Below are 22,740 nucleotides of genomic sequence, written 5' to 3'. Positions count from 1 at the left end.
TGCTGACTGCTCCTGTGGCTCCTCCCACAGATCCCTGAATAAAGGCGATTGCGCCACTGCTCCTCCCTCAGTCCAGGGCAGATACTCAGCATGGTTGAGGTCACATTTTACTGCTAATAAAAGCCTTTCAGTATTTACTCTACTTCCAGTCTTTTTGAGTAATTGATAGTGCATCACTACTCTCTTTCACCTCTGACCATTTAATCACCTCTATGCTCCCAATGGTTCCTGATCAGTTCTCTAATCCTCAATTCACCCCACAGTTTCCTTTACTCTGCAATGATGGTGTGTACAGAGGCAAATGTGTAAGCACCTTAATGCTGCTAAACACAGCAGTAGGAGGTCATGGGTAATAACAAATGGAAAGATTTTGAACCCCATGCAGATGGTACAGGGCAGCTGAGTGATGATGTTCCATATGCATATCATTCTCTTTAAATGGAAAAGGGAGAAGTCATTTAAGTCTCTTTGGGCTTTCCAGACCAAGCCACTAGTTTTTTTTTCCCTCTAGGACCAAGTGCGCTAATCAGGAGATCAAAATAGCTACAAGACTCGAATCTGATTTTCTGACATACTGGGAGAAGTATGCCACAAGGACTGCAGATTGCAAAGTCATTCTTGTTGCAGTATTAAATTGACATTTACCTTGGGGGAAAAATGAGGGATATTTTAAAAGTAATTTGACTCCAGCTGTTTTCTTGATTTCCTTTGCTCACCTTCAACTTTAATTCAAGTCCATCATTTCAATCTGGTTAAAATGACATAATGTGTGTGAAACTAATGAAGGGTCTCGATGAAGAGTCCTGATTAAGGGTCTTGGTCCAAAACGTCAACTGTTTACTTTTTTTCCCCCCATAGAAGCTGCCTTGCCTGCTGAGTTCCTGGCCAGGTACTAAAGACCTGTGCTGGTCAACTGGTTACAGTGTTCACTGAGATCTTTAACCTCTTGCTTCAGCAGTCAGGAGTACCCATCTGCTTCAAGCAGGCTTTAATTATACTGGTGCCTAAGAAGAACATGGTAACCTGCTTCAATGATTATCATCCAGTAGCACTTACATCCACAATGATGAAGCGTTTTGAGAGGCTGGTGATGAAGCACATCAACTCCTGCCCGAGTAGTGACTTGGATCCACTCCAATTTGCCTACCAGCACAACAGATGCCTTTTCTTTGGCAATTCACTCAACCCTGGACCATCTGGACAGCAAGGATCATACATCAGGATGCTCTTTATTGACTACAGCTTGGCATTCAGTACTATCATTCTCTCAAAGCAAATCAATAAGCTGCAGGACCATAATCTCATTACCTCCTTGAGCAACTGTATCTTTGATTTCATCACTTGCAAATGCCAGTCAGTTTAGATTGGCTTAGCCCCCAGCTTAACTTGCTTTACACTGATGACTGTGTGGCTAAGTGCTCCAATGCCATATTAAAGTTTGATAATGTTGTTGCTGAATCAAAGGTGGCGATGACTCGGCATATAGGAGGGACAGTGAAAAGATGGCCGAATGGTGCCACAACAACCACCTCTCACTCAATGTCAACAAGACCAAGGAGCTGAATATTGACTTCAGGAGGAGGCAACTGGAGGTCCATGAGCCAGTGCTCATTGGAGGAACAGAGGGACAGCAATTTTAAATTCCTCAGTGTTATCATTTCAGAGGACCTGTCCTGGGCCCAGCACTTAAGTACAATTAGGAGTTTGCAAAGACCCGGCATGACATCTAAAACTTTGCAAAACTTTGCAAAACTTCTATAGGTGTGTGGTGGCTAATATATTGATTGCTTGTATCTTAGCCTGGTATGGAAACACTAATGCCCTTGAATGAAAAAGCCAATAAAAAGTAATAGATATGCCCCAGTTCATTACGGGTAGAACCCGTCCCACTATTGAGTACATCTGTACAGAGTGTTGTCACAGGAAAGCAGCATCCATCATCAGGGACCCCCACCACCCAGGCCATACTTTCTTTCTTGCTGCTGCCATCAGAAAGAAGGTACAGGAGCTTCAGGACTCACAGCACTAGGTTCAGGAAACATTTATTAGTCTTCAACCATTGGGCCCTTGAACCAAAGTGGATAACCTTATTCAACTTCACTTGTTCCATAACTGCATTGTTCCCACAACCTATAGACTCATTTTGTTCTTCTTTCCTGTTTACAGTTTATTGTCTTTTGCACACTAGTTGTTCGCCCTGTTGGGTGTGGACTTCCATTGATTCTACTATAGTTATTGGATTTATTGAGTATACCTGTAAGAAAACAAATCTCAGGGTTGGGTATGATGATGTAAATGTACTTTGACAACAAATTTACTTTGAACTTTGAGTCCACCATTCTGCAGTTTGTACCTGCTTTCACTCCCCATGAGGTCATGACTGATCTTTGTCTCACTTTCCTGCAACAAACCCATATTCCTTAATTCCATTAATATTTTAAAATATATCATTCTCTTTCTTGAATGTATTCAGCATTTGATCCTTCACAATTAGTGAATTTGATACGTTATCCTCCAGCTGAAAAGGGTATTTATCATCAATGTCTTGAATGTCTGGTCCTAAACTCTAAGACTGTGACCCCTGGCTCTAAAAATTCCAGCCACACAAAAGATCTACTTTTCAAATCCATTAAGAATTTTGTTCATTTGAATGAGATCACCTCTCATTCTTATGAATGGTCACCTGCTTTATCTCTCTAATGATAAGGGATTAATTTGGTTCACAGAAATCTGCTACTTCATTTTAAAATACATGACTCCTTTGGCAGCAGTGCACACCTTTTTTAATTGCATTTTAATTGTGTGGCATCTTGAAATATCATTCCAAATGCTTTGAATGATATTGGAAAAAGATACTAAAAGCTATCAATTATTGCTCCTGGCTGAGCACAGTACATGAAGTTATTCTAAAGAGAACATACATCTTGCTATAATTATGGTATTAAAGATTTCCAATTTATGTCAGACCTGCACATCTCACAGAGTTTGGTAAATGCTCCAACTAGTTCTGGTTTCAGAAAGTTGGTTATCATTCAATTTATTCTGTACTGTTTCTATTTCTCCTGATAACATAATGAAAGCCTAATGTACCGATATAATACCTAATTACAATGGTTTGAACTACCTCTGAAAATCTGGATATGCCACAATCTAATACTGATTCAATCTTAAAATGAAAGGTAGCCAGTTTGGTAATTGAGCAATCGAAATTATCATGATAATGTTGATGTGTTGCTGCTTATAGTCATTTACAAACAATTGTTAATGCATTTGTTGCTTAGAAGCAAAGCATCAGCTGAAACATCAATACAAATAACAACAAGGTCAAGCTGCTAAGCAGCTGCTGGATCTTGTATCTTCAAGCTATTTGATGACAGTGTACGTGATGTGATTTCTAATTTTGTCCAGCAATAACACGACTCAACGCAGCAAAATGAGGAACATCTGGACGATGCAGCTAAACATCAACCATGTACTAATAATTAGTACATTAGCTGACTTAGCAAAAAAAATATGGCAATGGTATCACTCAGCATCTTAACACAAATGAAGACATAGACCAAAAATCACTTTTATTGTATTAGAATACAGGATTCACTCAGTATTTGAGCTAGCACCTTCATTACACTGCTAGGAAGAGAAATGTCAAACAAATATGTCAAGCATCTGATTTTCAATGTCTTTCACAAAGTTTTGTTTTTATTATAGTATCCCAATGTCAAGATTAAATATTTTCTGCATGTCACATTTCCCCGTCTTTTATTTTCCCTTCTGAACATCCTGTTATCCTCTATGCCTATTGTCTCTATTCAAACATGACAACAAGCATGTCAAGTGGTGGGAATTCTGATGCTGCTTTTAGATTTACCTTGATGTCTCTTCACTCTCAAGCAGGTAGGCAATATATTGTATTGAGTGATTATACAGACTCTTTCTTTTATCTTCATCTTTCACAGCGTTTTGTACCATTAATGTGGACTTTTTAATTAATATTTCCTGACTAGAGTTAAAGGTTTTATTTTTGCTTTAAAATAAATGAAAGACAGGGAAGTAGATAGAATGTGCTGAAATGGTGAATCCAAGGCACCTACAGTAGAAGAATATGCCCATCTTTCCCTTGTTTTGATCGTTTAGCTTGATCCAGTTTTCTGCATTTTACATTTTCACGTGGCTTCATTTTTCCCACTTACATTTACCTGTTATCAAATGTGTTCACGCACTATTCTGTACACAAGTTATTAATAGTTTAGATTATTCCATCACTTGCCTAGATGCTTATTCAGGTATTGGATCCAGGCTCAGAAGGTTATTCAACTCATTTAAATCAACCACTAAAGAAACACTTGAGGCCACTCAAATGCAAGCAAAACAAGCTGTCAGGAAGCTGAGGCAAAATCTTCCTTCTATAACTGGGATTAAAATCCTTACAAAGCAGAAATGATTGGCATAAATTGGATGCATTTTAAAACAGAACCTTGGCAAGCTGTATCTTTAAGTTTTTCAAAGACATTACTTCTTCCTGTATTGTATTGCAAAAAGTTGCACACTATGAGGGAGCATGCGGTTTGCAACATGCTGCTTTAAATGCAGTGAAAGTGACATTGTCTTGATCATTGAGTTGTCACTCCAATTCCGCAGTGGAATTGAATGAGCACTGGCACAAATTTTTATTTGATCAAAGTTGCCCCTGACCACATGGACAGATGAGTTTCTTATCATGAACAGACAGATGAGAGTCTGTTCTGGACTCTTGGTCAGGTGGCATTCAATATCTCAGTCACGTTATTTCCATATTAATCACCTTCATCTGTAGAGGTTAGGTTAGATCCTGTGTGGAGCCTCCTACTGATGTTATAATTAGTTTAACATCAGTTTAAATTAGTCTAAATTCAGTCAATTACATTTTTGTAGAACATATCACCGTGGATTTAATTAAGAGTTGATCACTGGTCTTACACAAGAGATCCTATACACCAAACAAGCTCCATCCTTTTCTTTCAGCAAGAGGATTAACTGTCAGAAGGATTTCCTTTTCTGCAGTTACTTTGCTTCTTTTTATTGGATAAACTCCAGAAAGCCACAAAGACAACACCTGGTCCTTTTGATTCTTGAACAACAACATTGCAGCTATTGGCACAGTTATTGAAGAATAAGAACACCGGTTTCATTCATTCCATCCACATGCAGACAAGTGCAAATCCCTCTGCAACCAGATAACAAACAACAAAGGTCCATATAAGAAACCAGGTTTTTTCCCCCAAATCGAAAACCTCTTATTTACTGTTGGTGTCTCCTGTTAGGGGGCACTTTGACAACATGGATATGAATTTGAAGCTCATGCTGACAAAAAATGTTTTCTTTTTAATTTCAGAATAGTACAGGAATGTGAATAATGTGTCACAGTATGCTGTTCATTCCTTCCACAGCAGGACGTTTTATTTGGGAATTCATTTTCAGAGGAGGCCATGTAGGCCTCAAATATTGGGCTGATAGGCCATTTCTTGTTGTGCAACCTTGTAAAAGATCAAGAAGGCTACAAGCAACTCTTGCCTAAGCAAGGACCAGGGCCCAGTGCAGTTTGCCTATTGCCACAATAGGTCTAGAATGGGTGCAATCTCACTGGCTCGTCACGTGGGCTTGGATCACCTGGACAATACTAATACTTGCGCGGGTGCACACACACACACACACACACTTACTGATATTTAGATTTTTAAAATTATGTATTGTAATTGTACTATGGCCACATAACCACAAACCACAAACTACATGACATATACCAGTGATATCCAACCTGATTCTGATTCTGAACTCCAATCTTGGCAATATCCCTCAGGATAAGGGACTATATGACTCAAGGAGGTTTCGATTTATAATAAAAACCTTATCTCCTCAGTCAAAAACCTGAACTGAAAGTTGTAACCTGATCTATTCAGGTATCCTTTTACAATACTCTCAGATATATGCAAAAAAACATGCTGGCATGCCAGAATTTCTTCATTGGTTAATTATGAGTTTATTTGACTGTAGCTGATACAGTCAAATCTAGTTAATTGGTCCATCAGTTTATTTGGGGCAACTCTTAAAGATCAAAAACTAATCAAGTAGATGGGATTTCCTTTGGACACGAGACTGTTGCTGATCAGTCACATGAACTTATGTGGCCATTAGACACTGCACCATGCTTAGAGCAAACAATTTTTAAATAGCTACATTTGTCTGTGTTTGTGTTCAAAAATCAGTAATTTTTGTCACTTACAGTTGCCAGGAAATAAGCAGCGACAATTTAGATCTGTTTTGCTCTCTGCAGTTTCAAGCATTCAGACTTAGAGATGCCAGAAATGGCCAGAGTGAAAATTAAACAATTTCACTACTTCAACAAGTTAGGAACTTCAAAGAATGTGAAAGTATCAACAATCATCATGAATGCTACCATGAAAATGAAGATTTGGAGGATGCGATCGTCGAAGGCAGTCCATTATCTGAACTGAGTGTCTGCGTTAATTTTGTTCATTTACAATCAATCAAAAGAACACAGCAGCATGTTGGTTGTCCATTGTATCCAATGACAACAGTGAAACCGGTGTGGGAGAGTCTTTAAAGTGGAAAAGCTGTTGCACTGAGACAGCTCTACTGTCTTGACCATGGAGGTTCAGATCCAGTGCTACAGTTAGTCGTCACAGTCTGGAGTCTTCCTTGGTTGCAGGGGATGACCATGACTTCCGCGTCATATCATGTCATTTGCTCTCCATGAAGCATTGCAGAACCGTCTTCTTGGCTGCTGGATTTCACTGTTGACCTGATTGGTCCGTAGGCCAGAAAAAACAACACTGTTATAACACTCTCACCTGGTTTAGCACACCTGTTAAAGCAGTGTACCGAGATATGGCTGCTGCACCACAATGGTACACTGCACCAGAATGGACATGACAAGCTGCTTCACCAGAGGTGCCACCCCTCCCTAGACACCCATACACAGCAGCAAACACTGAATGAATTCCCCCTTCAATGGTTTTTAGGAACAAATGCATAGTTTTATAGTACAATAGTTGCATTGGTAATGTTATAAGTTGCTCTGCATTTTGTTTAAATACATAACTTTTTACTCAGTTAAATGGCAGATTATCTCTTTATACCTTTTTTTAACAATTTCCACGAAACTGGCTAATTATGGCAGCTACTTAATTAGGCCAAAATGTACTGGTCCCAATGTATACCAATTAACCGAAAACCAATGAACTGAGTTTGTGCAAATGAACCAAATAATAAACAGAATAGTTTAAGAGCCATGATTCAGCATACATTAATTTCTCTTGTCACTTATTAAAATTAATTCATTCATTCAGCAGTGCCTTTTATTTCAAAAGTAATTCATTCCTTTTTTGCCATCAAGATGGCTGGTGGTACACAGCAATGGTTTTGTGGGCAGTTTACAAAACTTTTAGATGTATTTCTTGTAAACTACTATCACTGCAATCTGTAGATTGCAATTTTCCTTTTAGTAACGCACTTTTGAACCGTCTAAGCAATATAGCAATTTTACGAAATCCTGAGCAAATTTAACTCTCAGGGATGTAGGTATGGCACTGTTAAGTGATCAAAGTTCTATCACCATGGCCAAAAGAGAGAACTCCAAGCCAGACTAAAACATCAGAATGCAAAACTACCTCTACCCAGCATCTCATGAGCAAATGCACAATCACTGGAGAACAAGATAGATGACTTAAGGGCAAGATTGCTGTATTGAGGGGAAATGAGGGATTGCTGTATTCTCAGTTTCATGGAGATATGGCTCACCCCAAACAAGCTGACTACATTAGTCAGACACTAAGGTTTCACGATCCGCAGAATGGACTGGACTGTTGATTTGAAGAGGGCAAAAGGTGGGGGGTCTGTATTTCTTGATAAATTCTTCACGGTGCCGGGACATGGCAGTCTTGTTCTTTCTGGAACAGCTAATGATTAAATGCTTTCTGTTCCACTTACCAAGGGAGTTCTCCTCCATCATCCTGACATACCACCAAAGGCAGATGTTAAGCTAGCCCTTGATTTACAGAGTGCTGTGATTAGCAAACAAGAAACAGCCTAACTCAATACCTTTCAAATCATTCATGGAGAATTCAGTCAAGCTTGCTTGAAGAAATCTTCGCCCAATTATCATCAACATATCACCTGCAGATAACGAGGGTTTCAGTACACTCGACCACTGCTACATTACCACAAGGAGTGCCTCCTGTTCCATCCTTAGACTGCACTGCAGAAAATCCGATCATCTGGCGGTCCTTCTCTTATCTGCATACAGGCAGAGGCTAAAGAGCGAGGCTCCAGAAGTAAGGACAATGAAGACGTGGTCATAGGAGGCAAAGAAGCAGCTATCAGAGGGTTTCAAATTAGTGGAATAGGTCATGTTCGAAGACTCAGTGTATCTAGAACAGCATTGGAACAGGCCCTTCAGACCACAATGTTGTGACAAATCAATTAAATTAGTAATCAATTGGTTCATTCAACCAGGCTCTTCTGCCTACACAATGTCCATGTCCTTCCATTTTCCCCTCATTCATATGCCTATCGAAATGCCTCTTAAAACTCCTTAATGTGCCTGCCTCTACCACCACCCCTGGCAGCGCATTCCAGGCACCCAACACACTCTGTTATTTTAAAAAAACTTGCTCCTCTCATCTTCTTTGAAATTATCCCCTCTCACTTTGAGTGCATGTCTTCCGGTATAAGACATCTCAATTCTGGGAAAAAGATACTTCCGTCTACTCTATCTGTCCCTCTCATAATCTTATAAACCTCTATCAGAACTCCACTCACCCTCTGCCACTCCAGAGAAAACAACCCAAGTCTCTCCACTCTCCCATAAAATCACATGCCCTCTTTTCAAGGCAATATCTTGATTGACATCTTCTGCACCCTCTCCAAAGCCAAGAGTTTTATAAAGATGCAACATAATTTCCTGTCTTTTGAAATCAATGCCTCGACCAAAGTCAAGCATCCTATCAACTTGTGCAGCCACTTTCAGGGATTTATGGATTTGGATTCAACACTGATCAACACTGTTAAGAGTCTTGTCCTTAACGGTGACTTTCTCTTTACATTTGACCTGCCAAAGTGCAACACTCCACACTTGACCGGCTTAAGCTCCATCTTCCATTTCTCTGCCCATATCTGCAACGGATCTATATCCGGTTGCATTCTTTGTCATTCTTCTATACTATCCACCTCACCACCACTCTTAATTTCATCTGCAAACTTACTATCCCACCAACCCACCCATCTATATTTTCAACAAGGTTATTTATATACGGTACATCTCAAACAGCAGAGGTCCCAGTGCAGAATACTGCAGAACACCGCAAATCACAGACCTCCAGCTAGAATAAGTCCTTTTGACCACTACCCTCTGTCTTCTATGGGCAAGCCAATTCTGTATCCAAATGGCCAATTCACCATGGATCCCATGCATCTTAACCTTCTGGAAGAAGGATCTTGTCAAACGTCTTACTAATGTCCACCTTCATCAATCACCCTTGTCACTTCATCATAAACATAATTCAAGTTAGTGAGACACAATTTGCCCCGCATAAAGCCATGCTGGCTCTTCCTAATTAGGCCATGGTTTTCCAAATCCTCATAAATCCTATCCCTTTGAATTCTTTCCAGTAACTTCCCCACCACTGATGTGAGACTCACAGGTCTATAGTTTCCAGGTTTATCCCTGGTTCTCTTCTTGAATGATGGAATAACATTAGCTACTCGCCAGTCCTCCTGGACCTTGCGTGGCTAGACATAACGTGAAGATTTTGGTTAATTTCTCAGCAATTGCTCCTCCTGCCTCTCCCAATAACCTGGAGTATATCCCACCAGACTTGAAACGACTCACCCTTTTCACTGCTGATCCCTTGATGAAGACTGGTGTGTGTTTCCTCAGCTGGACTCTAGTTTGCAGTATTTACTTTACACCACTTTAAGAGAATTTCTTATTCTCCACTTCAGGGAAAAAAAATCCAATTTTTCCAACTTCCCACATTACTGATAACATCCACGCACCTGTGTCAAGGTTTTATATTTTTCCTGGAATCCTATATCTAGAATGTTAGTATTTCTCCAGATAAAGCCTAAACAATGATTAAATTCTGGCATAAGCTTTCTTTGAAAGGGTCTTTACTATTTGTTTGAGAGGCTTGAAATGATCTAAGTTTAGCAGCTCAACAAAAAAGTCAGAACTCATTTAAAATTGTCTGTCATCAGTATAGATAAATTACTCATCTGATTGGCAATTGAGCCAATAGACTCTTCCTCAGAGGCAAGTCCACAACCAATGAAGCAAGACTGACATTTATGTATTTCACATAAACAGAAACACAACATACCACTAACAATCATATTCTGATTTTTGTGCAGTGTATCGTACGAACACTTAGCCAGAGCTACATTCAGATCAATGTCTCAATTTGTTTCTGTATACAGGACACAGACTATAAGCATTCCTTAGCATCACTAACTGTCAATATCACCAAACGTTATTGCGCCTTTGATGACATCTGGACCATAAAGCATTTTACAGCCAATGAAGTGCTGGTTTTAACGTTATCACTGTTGTAATGTATGCAACATAGCATTCAATTTGTAACCTTCAACTGCTCACAAAAAGCAGCTTAATCGTGACCTGATAATCTTTTTGAATGATGGTTAGCACAATTAAATGGCCAGTGATAGTCACTGGGTAAAAAGAAAAGAGGGAGTCATAGCTGATTTTCTCTTCCCTGGCAAGAGGACATCAACATTAGGGAAGTTCATCCATTCTCCTGCTTGATGTTTTTCAGTTCACTGAAACAGCAGATAAGTGGATTTTAGTTATTTGAGAGTATCCCAAAGGAAATTTCTGCAAAATGATGACAGAGATCAGATTATTCCACACAACCCCATAATCAAATCTGAATGCTTCCTGGACCATATACTTCAATAACAGAACACTTCAAAATCATTGCAGAACTTTTACTTTGGGGAGAGTAACGGGTCCAAGGGCTTGTGAAATGGAAGAAATGGGAGAGAGCAAAACAACATGGAAAGTATAATCAATTCAACACATTTAGCAACTGAATTAGAAATGATGCACATTCCATCTTTGTAGCCCATAGATGCACAAACACAGACAAAACCTCAAAGGTGAAAGTGAGCCACTATGGGCTGATACAGGTTACCTGTCAGAAATTGAATGATGCCATAAAATGCAAAAGGGTAGAACAGCCAGGGTTTGCAGTAGGAACGTAGCAGAAGGGTATTTACTTCTACCTCTTCATGACCTCCAAAATCTCTGATTATTTTTAAACTTGTCCTTTCCTTTGTAAAGTAGTTGCTTTAGATCACTGAATTGAATTGCAAAATCTTCCTCCATACCCATTATACTGTTAGTGGAAAAACATTGGGTTTGTTGTCATAAATGTTAATCAGGAAATTCTAAAACATAACAAGAAAACTGTCAATAGGCTAGCAACAAGCTGTGTTTAGTGTACGGGACAGTTCTTATTATTTTCTTTGTTTGAATTCTTGAAAGTAATTGTAAAAATTTTATCCCCACAAAACCCCCAAAAATGGTATTAGATAAACTCAAAAATGAAAGTGAAAATCCTGCAACCCAAATGCAGGCAGACCTGGAATCTAGTAGCCTTTATGTAATTTGGTTGTGGGGAGGGATAGAGAAAGAGGACAAACAATTCTGAAAGACTCTGTATTCAAGTTCTACAGCTACCCAGAATAGTTTTCTAGGCTTTGGAAAAACTGACAGCTGAAGGGATGGAAAAGTTCTTCATTTAAAAGGTGTTGTAAAAACAGGAGTATCTGATTACGGTATTACAGGATTTTTAAACCTCTGCTTTCGTTCCATTCTTGCTTTCTCCCAGCTCCATAGGGAGGTTCCCTCCAAGTCTATCTGCTCTTCCCATGCAGCTTTCTACCCCCACCCACCAATATCCTTCTCTTTTCTGCTCTTTCACCAATAACCCCCTCAAATACTTTCCATATTCCCCCACCAATATCTCTCTGGGCCCCCAACCTCTCCCCAACTGTTATTTGATGTTTATTCTGCTCCACGTCTCTGCACTCTCCATCTGTGTTTGCCTTGGTAATCAATTTCTCGGTCTAATACGGTCTTTTAAGAGACTCTTAGATAGGTACATAGCGCTTAGAAAAATAGAGGGCTATGCAGTATGGAAATTCTAGGCAGCTTCTGAAGTAGGTTACATGGTCAGCACAACATTGTGGGCCAAAGGGCCTGTAATGTGCTGTAGATTTTCTATATTTCTAACATGGATACCTCCTTTCATGTCTCATTAACTTTTGTTCCTCAAACCTCAATCTTGCTCTGATTCACTGTTGCTACATCGCATTAGCTCCAATCTCTTCTGGATACTCACCCCACTGCCACCCCTCCCCCTTCATTATTTTAATTTCAATATCTTAATTGAAGAAAAATCCATGCTTACAGAGAAAAATCGTATCAATGCTACTATGAAGCAATGTTTAAAGGATTAGATATGGAAATGTGTGAGTACAACTTATGTTTCAAGATATTTGCTCACATCCTGTGACTATGTATTATTTTAATAAGTCAATGTAGAGTATTCATTTTTGTCTTTTGCTCCAACTGAACGTCATTAATTTCAAACATTATGGGTCAGATTAATCCACAGGGCCTGATTATATATTTTTCCATGTTCAGTTGTGATCTATGATCCTTAAAAGCAATTACTACTTTATACATGATCATCAATTGCTTTAGTAAATTCATGATTCAAAAAGCTGAAAACTTGCATTAAATAATTAGATGCTGCAGAATCTGGCTTTTATGATGACTATAATTTTATGATTAAATTCATGAGCTCAGCTGGTTTCTGCTGGAAAGTTAACAGCGTTCACTTTCATGAAAAGTCTTTCTGTTTATATTTGTTTGGTTTGCTGATTGGTGTATATTTTGATCATGTAGATGTAGGTCTAATAAGTTCAGATGCCAACTGTATCAATCCTTTCATCAATAGCAATACATATATTTGTTCAAAATCATGTTTCTTATTACTCAGATAGGAGGTCCTTGGTACAAGCAAATAAGACTTGTAGGTAAAATATTGTATTTGAATTTACAAACTGGAAGACAGAATCCTTGAACCTCTTCGTCTTTGGCCTCTATGCTTTCTAATTTAGTTCAATGCAAACTCAAAAGGTGGTAACTTATTCTTTCTGTCAGGTATTTTACAAGCCCTTGGTTTAATATTGATTGTGATAACTTCAAGACTTAATGACACACATTTTCTCAGAGAGTAAACTCTGATAATGGACTTGCACTCGTGGAAGGGGCTGGCTGTTTCTAGGGTTACAGATTTCCTACTGGAATACAGACAGCCAGATAATCTGATGTTTGTGGTAGCTTCCTTGACAACCAACCTTTTTCTGTCATCCCTGCAGCCAATGCAACCTTCCCTGCTTTGACAGAATTTCCATGTCTTTCTTCACCTCTGTTGTCCTAGCATAAAATCTCATACTTACTCTAAGTCTTGCGGGTCACTTACAGCTATTTCATTTTCCCATCTACTGATACAACTCCTGTCTTCTGTCCTACACTCAATTACAAACCTTATTTTGTTTACTCATTATTTACATCTGCGATATGGTCTGGATATGACAAAAGACCACCAATCAATCTGAAACCTGCATTTAGAGATGTAATCCTGATCTGTAATATTAACTTCTACAAATATACTGTTGAACGTATTCTGACTGCTTGCATCATGGTCTGGTATAGTAATTTGAATACACAGGAATAAAAGAAGCTGTGGGCAGTTGTGGATTCTGCTCAATACATCACAGGTACGTCCTTGCAGACCACCAGCAAGATCTACAGGAGGTGTTGCCTCATGAAGGTAACACCTAGAATGACAGATCCTCACCATCTGGGCCATGCCATGTTTTCACAACTACCATTGTGTAAGAAGCATAAAGTCCCATGCTCGTAGCATATGCATTTCAAATGGACTCATATGTACTTTGCTGCTCTTTGTTCTCTATCCATCTCACTTATTTCTCAGTAAGTAATACAATCGTGAATGCACTTTTCAAGATTGGAAGGAATTCTGTGGAAAACTGTAGCAACGCTTCGAAGCTCTGCTATATTTTCAGTGCTAGCACATTAATGAAGATGTTTGCTTCCCGCCCCCCACTAGTACTAAGTCATTAACACCAAACTTCAAAACAAAAGCAGTACTTCTTATTGGAAAACATGCATTTATTTGACTTCACATTGTGCACATGGAATCTCCTGAGCATTTGATTCAATACCAGAAGCTAGTTTTCTTTCATGATTATAGCAATAAACAGATTACCTTGGTTACACAGCAATGATTTTATCCATCACAACATGGAAAATCTGGGGTGAGGGCTTAACCTCTATTCTTGTGTTAGTGAAAGCCCTCCTGATGTGTTGATGGCATGGGCACAGGTGAAGTCCAACTTTGTGAACGTGTTTAACTCTTCCACGTGAAACACTGACACAGGAGAGCACCACTCATCACTCGGAACCCCCCACCCAGAACATGCTCTCTTCTCACTGCTGCCATGAAGAAGAAAGAACAAGAGCCTCAGGGCTCACACCCCTAGATTCAGGCACAGTTACTACCCCTCAACCATCAGGCTCTTGAACAAAAGAGGATAATTTCACTCAACTTCCCCTGCCCCATCATTGAAATGTTCCCACAACCAATGGACTCACTTTCAATGACTCTTCTTTTCAAGTTCTTGATATTTATACCTTATTTACATTATTATTTCTTCTTTTTGCATTTGTACAGTTCGTTGTCTTCTGCACTGTTTGAACACCTTCTTCGGACTGAATTTCGCTGATTCTGTAGTAGCTACTATTCCATTGATTTGCTGAGTATGGCCACAAGAAGTGAATCTCATGGTTGTAAATGGTTACATATATGTACTTTGAAAATGAAATTTACTTTGAACTTTAAAAAACTCATAGCAATTCTGATAATGAAAACATTCAATTTCAGAAAACAACCACACACATCTTCTCCGCACCCTCTCCAGCACTATTGGATGCTTCCTATGGTGTTGTAACCAGACCACATGCGGTTTTCCAAATGAGGTCTGACCATTGTTTTATAAACTCGAAGAATATTCTCCCTGCTCTTGTATTCAATGCCCAACTAATGAAGGGCAGTACACAGCATGTTCTTAAGGATTTTGACTTTTGCACTACAATAATTTTATTTGGTGCAAAAGTCTGAATTATTAAATAAAGCACCATTAGATTTAAATTAGACGGTTAAATACCATTCTTCAAATTACCATATGGTACATTTGTATACCATTTTAAAATACGGCTTAATATTAAGTGACAACATGTCACTAAAGTACCACATTAAAACCTACAATCTTAAAATATTGTACCTCATAGACCTTTAAAATTGCTTTGGATATTTTTAATAAATAATATACTTTGAAATAAAGCTAATTATTTTATTAAGAACAAACATACAGATAAATCCTAACAACAATGATGTGTCTTGATCAGTATAAAAGAGACAGTATTTCAGGAAAGTTTGTCAAAACCTTGCCAGTTTTTATTATCTCCAGCCCAGTCTCATAGTCAATACAGCTCTTACTGAGTCAAAAACATCTCATTATGAGCAATGCTCTTTTCATAATATTACTGACAGTATGAAATAGATAATAGATAACAGTGAACAATTTAGTCTTTATTGGGAATTCTCTGGATTGTAAGTTTATGACTACGTGGGGTTAAGATCCTAAGAAACAAAAATATATGTGGGCTATTAAATCCCCTGAGCCTACTTTATCATTTAATAAGATCATAATTCAGTTTCCCACTCCTTTCCCATAACCCTAATTTATTTGATGATTAAAAATTTACATCAATTTTGAACATATTTGTGGATTCATTCTCCACAGATTCCTGGGACAAGGAATTCCAAAGACTAATAAACCTTTGAGAGAATAAATACCCTCTTATTCTAGTCCCTTCTAAATAAAAAAAAATCCATTAGCATCCCAATTAATTTGTGAACAATATGATAGCTTTCCGTGTTTTCTGTCCAAGGATACTCCTTGAACAAATGTGAAGTTGCTGGAGAACAAAACTGAGGACCTGAAGCAAGACTGTTGTATCAGAGGAAAATGAGAGATTGTTATGTTCTTTGTTTCAATGAAATGTGGCTTTCTCCCAGCACACCAAATAGAGTGACCAGACCTGAAGGCTTCTTGATTCACAGAATGGACCAAACTGTTGATTCAGAAAAGGCAAAAGGTGGAGGTTGTGTTTCATGATAATCTCTCCATGGTGCTCTGATGTGGCAGTTTTGTCAAACTCATGTTCCCATGACTTGAACATCTAATGGAAAATGCCATCTATTCTATTTACTGAGGGAATTCTCCTCCATAATCCTGACTGCAGTTCACATACGTCCAGTGGCTAACTATAATGAAGTGTTTGAGATACTGCATGATGCCGTTTCCAAACAAGAAACAGTCCATCCCGGTGCATTTCAAATCATAGTCAGGGACTTCAACCAGGTTTATTTGAAGAAAGTCCTGCCCACCTACCATCTGCATATAACCTGTGGCACCAAATGTTCCCAACACACTGGTGGACCACTGTTAACACTTAGATAAGGTATGCCTAGTATTCAATGCCTAGGCCACATTTCAGTAAATCTGACCACCTGGCTGTCCTCCCCTACCTGCACACAGGCAGAGGCTAAACAGCATAGTTCCAGGGATTAGGACAACAAAGATGTGTTTGTGAGATGCAGAGAAGTAGCTACAAGATGGCTTTGAGTCGATGTACTGGGCTGTGTTCAAGGACTCATCTGTGGATCTGAATTAATATACCATGGTTGTTATAGATTTTACTAAAGCAGTTGTAGACAAGTGTGCCCCCAAAAAATCAGACCAAAAGCCCTCAATGAACCATGAGATCTAAACCTGCTGAGGGCCATATCAGAGGCATTCAGGTCTGGTGACCAAGTTACAAGATGTCCAAATTGAATCAATGAAGGTAACAACAGGGCTTCAATTAAGCGACATAGGAGACAACCGGGCTTTGCTTCTACATGAGCTCAGTGCATCCTCACTCTGATAATCAAAACATGGAGGAACCATCACGAACTCCCATAGCCCCCAAAGATCCTGTGATTTCAGTCTCTGAGGCCGACACGCGAACAGCTTCAGGAAGGTGAAGCTACGAAAAGAATCAAGCCTAAACAGAGTACCTGGCCAAGTACTGTGCTGGTCAACTAGCTAGTGTTCACTGGGAACTTCAACCTCTTGTTTCGGCAGTCTGAATTACCAAACTGCTTCAGGTATACTGGTGCTCAAGGAGAACGTGGTAATTTGCCTCAATGACTATTGTCCAGGAGCACTTGCATCTACAGCGATGAAGTGTTTTGAGAGATTGGTAATAAAACGTATGAACTCCTGCACAAGAAGTGACTTGGATCTGCTCAAATATATCAACCAGAGCAACAGGTCCAGAGCAGATACCACCTCATTGGCTCTTCACTCAACCATGGAAGATCTAATCATCAGGATGCTCTTTATTGACTACAACTCAGCATTCAATGCCATCAACAAGATCTTGGTCTCAATAGCTCCCTGTGCAATTGGAACATTGATCTCCTCACTTGCAGACCCCAGTCAGTTTGGATTGGCAACAACACCTCCTTCTCAATCAGCATAGGTGCACAATAAGGCTGTGTGCTTCGCCCCCTGCTCTACTCACTTTACATTTGTGACTGTATGGCTAAGCACAGTTCCAGTGCCATATTCAAGTTTACTGACAACATCACTGTTGTAAGCCAGATCAAGGGTGATGACAAATCAGCATATAGGAGGGAGATTGAAAATCTGGCTGATTGGTGCCATAACAACAACCTCTTACATAATGTCAGCAAGAATAAGGAGCTGATTATTGACCTCAAATGGAGGAAACCAGAGGTCCATGAACCAGTTCTCAGTGGAGGACCAGAGGCGGAGGAGGTCAGCAACTTTGTACTCTTTGGTGTTATTATTTCAGAAGACCTATCCTAGGCCCAGCACGTAAGTGCAATTATGATGAAAGCACAGCAGTACGTTTACTTCCTTTGGAGCTTGCTTCGATTTAGCATGATATCTAAAACTTTGACGAACTTCAGAAGATGTACAATGAAGAGTATATTGACTGATTGCATCACCGCCTGGCATGGAAACGCCAACACCCTTGAACAGAAAATCCTACAAAAAGTATTGGATACAACCCAGTCAATCACAGGTAAAGCACTCCCCACCATTGACCAGATCTACATGAAGCATTGTCACAGGAAAGCAGCATCCATCGTCAGGGACCCCTACCACCCAAGACATGCTCTCTTCTTGCTGCTGCCATCATGAAGAAGGTACAGAAGCCTTCAGATTCATATCACCTGGTTCAAAATTAGTTATTACCCCTCAACTGTCAGGCTCTTCAACCAAAGGGGATTACTTCACTCAACTTCACTTGTCCCATCATTGTAATGTTCCCATAATCTATGCACTCACTTTCAAGGATGTTTCATCACATGTTCTTGATATTTATTGCATATGCATTTATTATCACTTCTTTCTTTTTGAATTTGCACAGTTTGCTGTCTTTTGCATGCTGTTTGAATGCCCAAGTTGGTACAGTCTTTCACTGATTCTATTATGGTTATCAATCTATTATGGAATTATTGAGTATGCCTACAAGAAGTGAATCTCAGGGCCGTATATTGTGGCATATAGGCACTTTTATAATAAATTTGCTTTGAAATTTGTTGTTTTTCTCCCTTTAAATAGCGCATTATTATTCTTCCTTTCAAAGTAATCAACTTCACAACTACTCATATTTTATTCCTTTTGCTAAAGTTGTACATACTCATTTAATGAATCAGTATCTCTCAGTAAATGTCACCCTCCTTGCTGGCTTCCATTACCCCTACTTTGACTTACAGTACAGTTGATTTCTTCTTTATTTTAATATATTTTGAATATTTGTGGTCCTCACATTGATTCACATCCATCACAGGTAAGTGCTTGTTTTGTGATGGACATCTAATCCTCCATTTATCAAGGTTACTGAAAAACACGGTGCAGTTGCTTCAGTTTTCCTTGCTAAGAGGCGAATATTGACAATGATGTCAACAACCAGATATTCTCAAATTTGTGATGGTTTGAACTACGTTCTTTCATGTTTTGAATCTCTTATTTTGACTATTTGTCTGAGTCATTGTTGAAATTAGGCACACAGTCTGTCTCATTAATTCTGAGCTTCTTACCTGAGAGCAGCAGTCTTCCCACTTCTGTGAGTACACGTAACTTGTCGTGTTTGGTAACCAATCTGTATGTCAAAATATTTGTTTTCTTGGCGGATTTGACGGTTTCTGTTCCGTTTTTTCTTCACAAGCTCCCAGGCTTCTGGGTCTCTCATCCTGCTTCCCACTTGCCGAGTTTGCCGAGAATGTGGAAGAGAGCATTCGCTCCACGGACCAACTTTCAGACTGTACATGCTTTCTTCAATCCGACAGGAGTTGTACGTGCAGGTCTGAAACTCAGTAAGTTTGGGGCACGGCTCTCCACCATAGAGCGGAGGTACCAGGATTTGCCGAAGTCGGTGCTGTAATCCAACCCCACAGGATTTGGTGCATTCAGACCAGGGAGTGAACTCTGTAACCACACAATTCTGTGGGCAAGGGATGAGGCAGGCTTGCTCAACGTGGGGCTTCGTCTCAAAATATTCACAAATAACATCTTCTGCCATTGCTCCGTTTCTTTTCTCGGTGCAAGTTACATTCCTCCTCTGAATACCATCCTCACCTTTCAAGCACTCTGAGGTTTGTTTTGGAGAAGCACTCCTGGACGTAACAGGCAAACAATCATTCCATTCGCCCACCCGCCACTCATATAGGTCTTTGTGCCAGTCACAGACTTTGAAGCAATTCTGCTGATTCTCGGGTCTTTCTGCTGGTTTACAGTTAGTAGGTAAAGTTGTCCATCCCTCCACATGGGCACACCATACCGACCTTGTCTGGATACCACCTGGGCCACATTTCTGTCCCATACATCTCCCCCAGGCACCTATAAGACAGACAATTGGAGATATTATTACAAAGGCAGTGAAAAAAAATTTACAATAACCAAAAGAATGAAAACAAAAATAAAAGTTCAGATCAGAATCAGAATCAGGTTTAATATCACCAGCATAAGTCCAGAAATTTGTTAATTTAGTGGCAGCAGTACAATGCAATCTGTGATAATATAGGGAAAATAATAAATAAATAAATAAATAAATAAATAAATTGCAGGAAGTATATATAATACATGTGTGTATTCAATAGTTAAATTAAAAATAGTGAAAAAAACAAAAATAATAAATAATAAAAGACAGGTAGTGTTCATGGGTTCAATGTCCATTTAGGAATTGAGAATCTGAAATTAAACAAGAAAGTGCTTGAAATACTCAGCAGGTCTGGGTGCATCAGTAGAGATATAAACAGGGTCAACAGCTTGGATCAATGATCTCTCAAGGCTACATATCAAGAAAAAGAGCTGTTCCCAAGGCTGTTTTGACATATGAGCTGCTGCAATATGATCAGTAACACAGCAATTTCTCCGGCAGAATGACCAAGCAACACATGGTTCCTCTATAACTGGAGGCCACTGCACCTGATATTCTGAGGTGCTCTCTTTTCCACATACTGACCCAACCAGTGTCAGCTTAAGTTTTGAGATTAGTTGCGATACGGTGATTCTAAACATGGATGAATAATCATGCACATCATAGAGGAACTCAGCATATCAGGCAGCATCTACAAAGTGTAATACACAGTTGACATTTCAGAACATCGACTGCTTATTCCCCTCCACGGATACTTCCTGACTTGCTGTGTTCCTCCAGCATTCTGTATGTGTGTTACTCTGGATTTCCAGTATCTGCAGAATCTCTTCTGTATACAGGACCATAAGACCTAGGAGTAGAATTAGGCCATTCAGCCCATCATCTGCTCTGCCATTCCATCATGGCTGATTGCAGATCTCACTCAACTCTATACACCTGCCTTCTTGCTGTATCAGGAAACTATCAAATTCCACCTTAAATATACACACAGACTTGGCCTCCACCGCAGTTTGTGGCAGAGCATTCCATAGATTCACTACTCTCTGGCTAAAATAATTCCTATTTGCCTCTGTTATAAAAGGTCGCCCCCTCAATTATGAGACTGTGCCCTCTCATTCTGGATACCCGCACCATAGGAAACATCCTCTCCCTATCTAGTCCTTTCAATCTTCGGTAGGTTTCAGTGAGATCCTGCCGCATTCTTCTAAATCCCAGTGAGTAAAGGCTCAAAGGTGCCAAACACACTTCATATGTTAACCTCTTGATTCCCAGAATCATTCTTGTGAACCTCCTCTGGACTCTCTCCAATGACAACACAGCCTTCCTGAGATATGGGGCCCAAAGCTGTTGACAATTCTTTAAGTGTGGCCTGACTAGTATCTTACAAAGCCTCAGCATTATCTCCTTGCTTTTATATTCTTTTCCCCTTGAAATAAATACCATCATTGCATTTGCCTTCTTTACCACAGACTCAATCTGTAAATTAACCATCTGGGAGTCTTGCACAAGGACTCCTAAGTCCCTCTGCACCTCTGATGTTTGAACCTTCTTCCCATTTAGATAATAGTCCGCACCATTGTTCCTTTTACCAGAATGCATTATCATACACTTTCCAACACTGTATTCCATCTGCTACATTTTTTCCCATTCTTTCACTTCGTCTAAGTCCTGCTGCAATTGCGGTGCTTCCTCAGCACTACCTACCCCTCCACTTGTCTTCCTATCATCTGCAAACTTTGCCACAAAGCCATCAATTCCATTATCCAAATCATTTACAAACAATGTGAAAAATTAGCAATCCCAATACTGACCCCTGAGGGATACCACTGGTCACTGGCAGCCAACCAGAAAAGGCACCCTTTATTTCACTTGTCGCCACTTGCCTGTCAGCCATTCCTCTATCTACGCCTGTATCTTTCTTGTAATGTCATAGGATTTTATCTTGTTAAGCAGCCTCATACGTGGCACCTTTATAAAATGTCTTCTGAAAACCCAAGTTTATAACATCTACTGCCTCTCCTTTGTCCACTCTGCTTGTTACTTCCTTGAGGACCTCTAACAGCTTTGTCAGGCAAGGTTCCCCAATACAGAAATCATGTTGAATTTAACTTATTTCATCATTAGTCTCCAAGTACCCCAAAACCTCAGCCTTAATAAATGACACCAATTTTCCAACCACTGAGGTTAGGCTAAATGGCCTATAATTTCATTTCTTTTGTCATCCTCCTTTCTTAAAGGTTGGAGTGAAATTTGCAATCTTTCTGTCCTCCATGACCAAGTCAGTGTCAAGTGATTCTTGAAAGATCAAGACCAATGCACACATTATCTCTTCAGCAAAATATAGTAAGTACATTAGAAAACTCTATTCAAACAGTGTTTCACCAGCCTCGTTCAAGATCCTCGTAAAAATGGTATCAATGAAGTTCTGACCATTTCTGTGCTATTTTGAAGCTTTCATTTTCATTTTGCAGTCAATGTTGCCAAGTTAATGTTGAATCCATTGCATGAGGATGTCAAAATATCAGATTAGATAATGAAATTATTGGCCT

The 22,740-nt window shown here is 39.4% G+C and overlaps 1 protein-coding gene across 2 annotated transcripts in view; it reads right to left on the bottom strand.

Moving 5' to 3' along the window:
- LOC134344277 (thrombospondin type-1 domain-containing protein 7A-like) overlaps nucleotides 1–22,740 on the bottom strand; it is a 438,835-nt gene that overhangs the window by 236,313 nt on the left and 179,782 nt on the right. For both annotated transcript variants that reach the window (XM_063043785.1, XM_063043786.1), the window contains exon 2: nucleotides 19,353–20,151. In XM_063043785.1, the coding sequence (XP_062899855.1) occupies nucleotides 19,353–20,151 (799 nt within the window). The remainder of the gene's footprint in view (nucleotides 1–19,352; nucleotides 20,152–22,740) is intronic.

The sequence above is a fragment of the Mobula hypostoma genome, chromosome 3, assembly GCF_963921235.1.
Source record: "Mobula hypostoma chromosome 3, sMobHyp1.1, whole genome shotgun sequence".
NCBI lineage: Eukaryota > Metazoa > Chordata > Chondrichthyes > Myliobatiformes > Myliobatidae > Mobula > Mobula hypostoma.
This window is presented reverse-complemented; position numbering and strand designations above follow the sequence as displayed.